Source organism: Mytilus trossulus, chromosome 7 (genome assembly GCF_036588685.1).
Source record: "Mytilus trossulus isolate FHL-02 chromosome 7, PNRI_Mtr1.1.1.hap1, whole genome shotgun sequence".
In the NCBI taxonomy this organism is placed as follows: domain Eukaryota; kingdom Metazoa; phylum Mollusca; class Bivalvia; order Mytilida; family Mytilidae; genus Mytilus; species Mytilus trossulus.
Genome location: NC_086379.1, coordinates 6,631,949 through 6,639,367, shown reverse-complemented (window position 1 = coordinate 6,639,367; position 7,419 = coordinate 6,631,949). Strand labels below are relative to the sequence as shown.

The window sequence follows — 7,419 nt, the reverse complement described above, 5'->3', positions numbered from 1 at the left end:
CACATTTTCATATTACTTTTCAAAAGAAAATATTAAATTTCACTCTTAACAAAGGACCGGCAAATTATAAATTCAAGTCTATATTGTTGGTGCCTTTAAAATAGCCCTTTCTATAGAAATAGCCGCCGGGCTATTTTTGCCGTTTTGGATGAGCCGGCAAAATAACCACTGCCAATAAAGATTGTACGAAAAACGATCGTTCGAATGAATTTGCAACAATGTCAGACAAGTAGCTTAGTTTTGACAAAGGTGGTATTAGCTATTTATCTATGAAATTAATACGTTTATCAAAATATGAAAATGTATCAAAACACTACTTTGCGAGTTTATTGATAGTGAAAAGGATTCAGCAGCATTGTGTTAAGTTGTTAGAAAATTAGGAAGAAGAGGTATAAAAAGATCGGCAAATAGTTGGACATTCTAACTGCGAGTAAGACAGATAAATTTTGTCGTCTGTTTTTCCGTCCGTCTATGAATGTCAAATTGAAAAAAAAACCTAGGCACCTCATTGTGAGCTAGATGTACTAGTAATCGCATAATCACCATGTGTTTTGTCAGCATAATCACCATGTGTTTTGTCAGCATAATCACCATGTGTTTTGCCAGCATAATCACCATGTGTTTTGCCAGCATAATCACCATGTGTTTTGCCAGCATAATCACCATGTGTTTTGCCAGCATAATCACCATGTGTTTTGTCAGCATAATCACATAATCATTAGGTATTGGCTTTGTTAATCATAAACAAATTTTCTTTAATAATCAAATAAATTAAATTATAACCTAAAAGTTTTGAAATCAAATATCAATTCAAATGTAAAAAATGTAATAAACTGGGTTGCGTTCAATATCGTAGCGGCTACATAGGGGTACGTAGATTTATGGTTATTGAACGTGTAGCTATCCTAGCTGCTTTATAGATATTGATAGCAGCTAGGCTAGCTACTCGTTCAGTGAACACAAATCAACGTAGCACTACGTAGCCGCTACGATATTGAACGCAACCCAGTTCACGTGAGAAAACCATTCTCAAGAATACTTGAAAGACGCGCTTTAATGGTTGGTGTTTACAAACGGAAAAAATCTGATAAAAAGTTACTTGCGTCTAATCAAATAAATGTTTGAATGTCAGTGTGGATATTAGAATATCACATTTTGAAAATTATTCATCAATTAACTTGATAAAAGGGAACAATACGCATGTTTCCAGAATGAGAAATATACTTCAAGAACTTTCAAAGCGGTTTGTGTTTGTACCAACCGACAGAGCAGCCAACAATGTGGTGTTGACATGCCGTAAATACTACACGGACGTTCTTACGATTGAAATTTCAAATTCATCTACATTCAAGTCCGTTCGCTGTGAACACCGAGAGTCAAATGGTAAACAAACTCCATACTTTGACCTATTGTGACTTGGATGAAGAGTTTTCTCATTCGCACTCATACCGCATATTCTTTTTCGGGGCGGACTTCATACGTACATTGTATGGTTTACTTGTGTCCAATCCTTTTTACTTTGATAATAAATGATGTTTAACCTAACCACATCTTTTTATATAGACATCATATAACATCATCAAATTAAAGCTTAAGGATGTACTTAGGTGAGGTTTTGGAATTTGGTTCAAATGTTCGGACTCCTTGGAGTTTTTCCATTCAACACAATTGTAAAATATTTTGCCCCATAACACCCATTTATTTTTTCATATAAGATTAAATACCTCATGAAAGATCATTTTCCAAAATTTTAGAAGATTCTTAATTTTCTTTCTTCTGTTTTGTGACCAATAATACCAATGCAAATGTAAGGTAAAAGTCAGAGTCAGTCTTTTCCCGCCATATTTTAAATCTCAAATATCGCGAAAAGGAGGTCCATGACCTATCAATATTTTTTAGCTTTTTTGTATCCTTATTTGATGCTCTACCAGATTAAAGTATCAAATTTAACTTCTTAATTTATAAATTTTCACCTAACCTCACCTAAGTACATCCTTAAGGCTATTGTGCTTTCGATGTTTTTTTTTAATTCTGTTGACAGTGTTGACAGTTTTGACTTTTTAACTCTATACACTACTCTTTCAAACAATCTTGCATACAAAAGGTTTCCTATTTACGTAAATGATCGTTTGGTTAATCCGAATACAAAAATATTTGCTGTAACTTTTTCAAAGCCATCTTTTCTAATGAGAAAGGTAAATTTGCTAGATAATCATATTGTAGGTAACGCATTCTGTCGACAGATTGTACATATTCATATAGGCACTAATTGCACCCCTTTAATAGAAGACTTGTTTTTGTACTGTGAATCACAGTTTATGACCAAATTCAGTAAAGATCTAAATGAACTTACTTTAAATAAATCAAATGTTAACGCTAATAACCATCCTCTCCTACATTGAGATATTTCAGTTTTTTATGTATTTTATGTAGACTAAACGCACGTCTGGCGTATTAAATTACAATCCTAGTACCTTTTATAACTATTGACACCACTGGATCGATACCACTGCTGGTGGACGTTTCGTCCACGAGGGTATCACCAGCCCAGTAGTCAACACTTCAGTGTTGTCATGAATATGAATTATATGGTCATTTTTCTAATTTCTTTTGAATTTTTCGCAAAACTAAGGATTTTCGTATCCCAGGAGTAGATATCTTAGCCGTATTTGGCACAACATTTTGGAATTTTTGGATCCTCTTCAAATTTGCACTTGTTTGGCTTTATGATTTTTTTTTATTTGAGCGTCACTGATGAGTGTTATGTAGACGAAAAAAAGGCGCGTCTGGCGTATTAAATTATAATGCTGGTACCTTTGACAACTATTAGTACAATAGTTTATGATAAGTTCTTTGTTTGTTGATTGACTTGTTAAAAGCACAGAAAGATTGTTTTTAGAACACTTACTAGAGGCCCTGATGAAACGATATTTTACTATTTTTTTGGTGTAGTTTAGGCAATAAATACATAAAAGGGACCATCACATGTTAAGAAGAAATCTTATACTGTGATGTAGTTATGATATGTTTGTTTACTATATGATACATGGATTTTGTGATTTGAATTTTCGGAGATCAATGCAAATTTCAGCTTTATATGCTAAATAAACTAATCATAGATACCAGGACTAAATTTTGTATATACGCCAGACGTGCGTTGCGTCTACGGAAGACCATCAGTGACGCTCGAATCCCAAAAAGTTTCCAGGCCAAATAAAGTACGAAGTTAAAGAGCATTGAGGACCAAAATTCCTAAAAGTTTTGCCAAATACAGCTAAGGTAATATATGCCTGAGGTAGAAAAGCCTTAGTATTTCAAAAAAATTTAATTTTGTAAACAGTTAATTTATAAATATAACCATATCAATGATAATTCATGTCACTGTGCATTGCTACCCCAGCGATTTAGTCTAGTCGGGTTACAATCGTCACTTTGTCGTGTGACTGATTCCGCTGTATCGGATCAGAATCGTAACAATGTTCTGTGATTTCTGGACAGTGTCCTCTTGAACCGGCATGATCCAGATTTTGCCGAATAATGCTCAAATTCGGTTTCTCAGTGCAGGAACATGTACATGCATTCTGAAACGGATATAGCCCATGTTACAATTTGTCAGTTTAGGGCATGTCGTAGTCGTAAAATACTTTCGAAAAAATACATTTTTATAAATGATATTTCATGTGAATATTTTTACAATATACCGGATTTGTTAAATGTTTTCTTGTTGTTGTCTGTATTTCATAATAGCTAAAACATATTTTGAGAGGGTAATACATCAAATTAATTAGTCTTTCAGCAGACTGGATTAATAGTGTAATCAATTTTGTTTGTCACATCTTTTTTTTACAACTATTTTTTATTCATTAGTAAAATATTTAAACGAAAAATCTGAATTTTCTGTGACAATATTCTACTCGGATTCATTATATGCACACTGTATACAATTGGGGAAATGGATCTTACTCTGTGCAAATCTGTACTCATTTTTCTTGTGTTTTCTCCGATATTCACAACAGGTAAATTTTTAAAGATATTATTTTTTTTAATATGATCTCTTTATTAAAAAGTTCACAGATATACATTTCAAAATGATTGGTAAAGTTTGATTCTTATGCCTATGGAAAATGTCGTCTAATGTGGTTTTTTTACAAGGTCACCACCAAAAGTTCTAGTAGGCACTATTAGAAATACACAATTTTGAATTCAATGAGAATAGTTAACAGATAAAACAGTTGATGTATTAGTTTACTTAAGTATTATTATTTATTATACTTAAGCATTATTATCTTTAATCTATAAGTTGTTTGCTATATGTAAAGATGATATAATCCATCATGGTAGCAACCAAAGACAACATAAATAACAAAAGACCCACATATGAAGTAAAAATAATAGCTGTAAGTGGCTTACACTTTTTTTCTGTCATCTTTGCTCAGAGGGGAGGGGGTCTCAATATGGGTTTTTGGGTACAGACGTGCAGCAGGGAATTCAAACCCCTTTCGTATTGTAGTCTTGTGAAATCCTGACCCAGTAACTTATTTCATAGCAAAATAATAAACCATTTATATATTCCCCAGTTATCACATATTACATTTTTTACACCTTGACTTAAAAAAAAATCATTTATACAAAAATCTAATCGAAAAATGAAGATAATTGACCTTTTGACATATTAAATTGGTGAAATCGCAACCCATTGATACATTTGATGTGTAAAAAAAGACCCATTTCAGCGACACATCTGTATATAACTAATTATAGGAAGAGACCCCCCCCCCCCGTGTCTTTGCTCTAACACATTTTCTCCTTATTAACTTTTTTGATTTTAGTGTCAATTACGGGTCATGGAAAAACCTCCTATATACGTGATTATTTCACACAGCTCTTAACTGTAGTTACATGTAAGTTGTATAAACAAATTTCGAATAAGAATCAGACTTATTACCGAGGTTTGTATTACAATGACTAGCACGACAGGTGCATCATCTTCACTTTTTGGTGGGTTTCGTGCCTCTCTGTTTTTGGTTTGCTATGTTACGTTTTATGTACAATTGTTTCTATGCTTGTTTTTTTCTCTTTTAACCATGGCATTGGCAGTTAATATTTTTTTTTGAGTTTGAATAATCCTTTGGTACATTCTGCCTCTATTTTACACTTGAGTTTTACCAATGCTTAACATTTTTCCATTTTTTTATAGCATCAGTTGATCCTGAATGTGTAGCTAAAGGGAATAGTGGGAATTGTCAATTTTACAAATGTTTTGAACAACAACGACAATGTGGTTCGTCTGGGTATCTTCTGGCATTCGCATACAAGTACTGTAACAGACGAAAGAGTTTTTATTCCAGTTTTACAACAGCCGGGCAAAAATCTATGGACTGTGCGACGCCATGTTTAACAAAAGCTCTGATAGGAAAATACAAAGAATCTTTGGGTCCAGGACAGAAATGTAATGAGTTGAAGACGTATGCATTTAACACACATGTCAAATGCTACCAGAACTGTGTATCTTGCGATGTCTATTTATCCAACAAGGCGGCTGTGCGTAAAGTTTACAGTTCCTCAGATCCTCTAACACTAGAAGCTTGGAAACAAATCTCAGCGTTCGAAAAAAAGTGCAATATTAGTTAAATAGTAACTAGTTATGTAACTAATAAAAATATACATACTGCATTTATTGTTGTACAGTGGTCAACACTTCGGTGTTGACATGATTATCAATAATGTGGTCATTTTAATAAATTTCCTGTTTACCAAACTTTGAAAATTTCGAAAAACTAAGGAATTACTTATTCCAGGCATAGATTTCCTCAGCCGTATTTGGCCCAACTTTTTGGAATTTTGAATCCTCAATGCTCTTCAACTTTTTACTTGTTTGGCTGAATACTTATTTTAATATGAGCGTCACTGATGAGTCTTATGTAGACGAAACGCGCGTCTGGCGTACTAAATTATAATCCTGGTACTTTTGATAACTATTGAGAAGGAAGCATTCAGTTACAGCAAAATAAGAAGAAAAAACCCCAAACAAATCCGGGTTACAAACTAAAACCAAGGGAAACGCATCAAATATAAGAGAACTGTGACACACAAAAAAACCACAACATTAAATGTAAAACACACATAAACCAACTATAATATAACAATGGCCATTTCCCTGACTTGGTACAGGACATTTTAAAATAAAAATGGTGGGTTGAATCCGATGAATAATAGTCATCAAAAGGTTTCAGGTTAAAATTTTGATACACCAGACTTGTGTTACGTCCACACAAGATCAACCAGGGACGCTCAGTTAAGCTTAAAAACCCTTCAAACTGAAGACTTAAATTCATTAGTCTAAAGTGGAAATAATTAAAATAGAAACAATTAAATCATGAAGACGATAAGGATCTACTCTACTTTCTTTACAAATCTGTGAAGTTTCGAACATATGTTTCTGTATTTAATAATGTGGAGATTTTGAGTTTTATGGAACAACTTTCAAAAGAGACGAAAATTAATTTCCTATCGTTAATTATCCATTTTTAGATGGTGACGTTCCTTTGTCACCATCTTATGGTGTTTATATATCTCAACCTGTACGATTCGCACGTGTATGTCACAATATATTAGATTTTAGCGAGAGAAATTTGTGTATTACAGAAAACTTAATACACCAGGGTTTTCGATAACACAAACTAGTCAAAACAACTTTTCCACAATGGTTAACTAAATTTTATCATCGGTACAAGGACATCATTCGTAAATATAATTTAACATGCAGACATCTTATACGCTCAGATATTTCACATCCATTTTTTGTAGTAATATTCTTTACAAAGCACGAAAATGTCGGCATTTACCTCAAAAGCTAACAAAACCTGTAAACATAATTATTTAGGAGGGATATAGTTACGTTACTGTTTTCAGGTCATTCAAGATTGCAAATGTTGCTTTATTATTGATTCACTTATATGGTCTTTACATCGGAAATAAACACATTTTTTCTAAAACCAGTTATTAGTATGATACGGGTTATGTTGTTTTCATATATTTTATGGTGCATGGTATAATACTAAACCCCTAATATTGGGAGGGATTGAACTTGATTTTTATATGATGAAGACATAATCTTTCAATTAGTTTAATGGAGTTATGGAGTTGGCATGTCAATAACTGCTAGTAGTCCTTTGTAATAATGGTATCATTGTCATTTTGTATAATTTGATTTGTTACCTATTCTTACATCGGACTAAGACGTCTTAAGAACTGAGTGTTACTGTGCGTATTGTTGTGTGTGTTTTTTTTAAATTGGATAGATGTATCAGCGGGTATTGAGATCTAAAAACACATGTTTAACCCCGCCGCATTTTTGTGCCTTTACCAATTCAGAATACTCTAGCTCTGGCCTTTGTTAGTCTTTTATGGTTTTTAATT

The 7,419-nt window shown here is 33.0% G+C and overlaps 2 protein-coding genes across 2 annotated transcripts in view; one reads left to right on the top strand and one right to left on the bottom strand.

The window, feature by feature from the left end:
• LOC134724557 (TGF-beta-activated kinase 1 and MAP3K7-binding protein 1-like) overlaps positions 1–7,419 on the bottom strand; it is a 381,784-nt gene that overhangs the window by 318,906 nt on the left and 55,459 nt on the right. The gene's annotated exons all lie outside the window — the stretch shown is intronic.
• Positions 3,899–5,665, top strand: LOC134726784 (uncharacterized). The gene is made up of 2 exons (XM_063591200.1): positions 3,899–4,016; positions 5,198–5,665. Exons 1-2 carry the CDS (start codon positions 3,953–3,955, stop codon positions 5,629–5,631), a joined length of 498 nt encoding a protein of 165 aa, XP_063447270.1. The 5' UTR covers positions 3,899–3,952; the 3' UTR covers positions 5,632–5,665.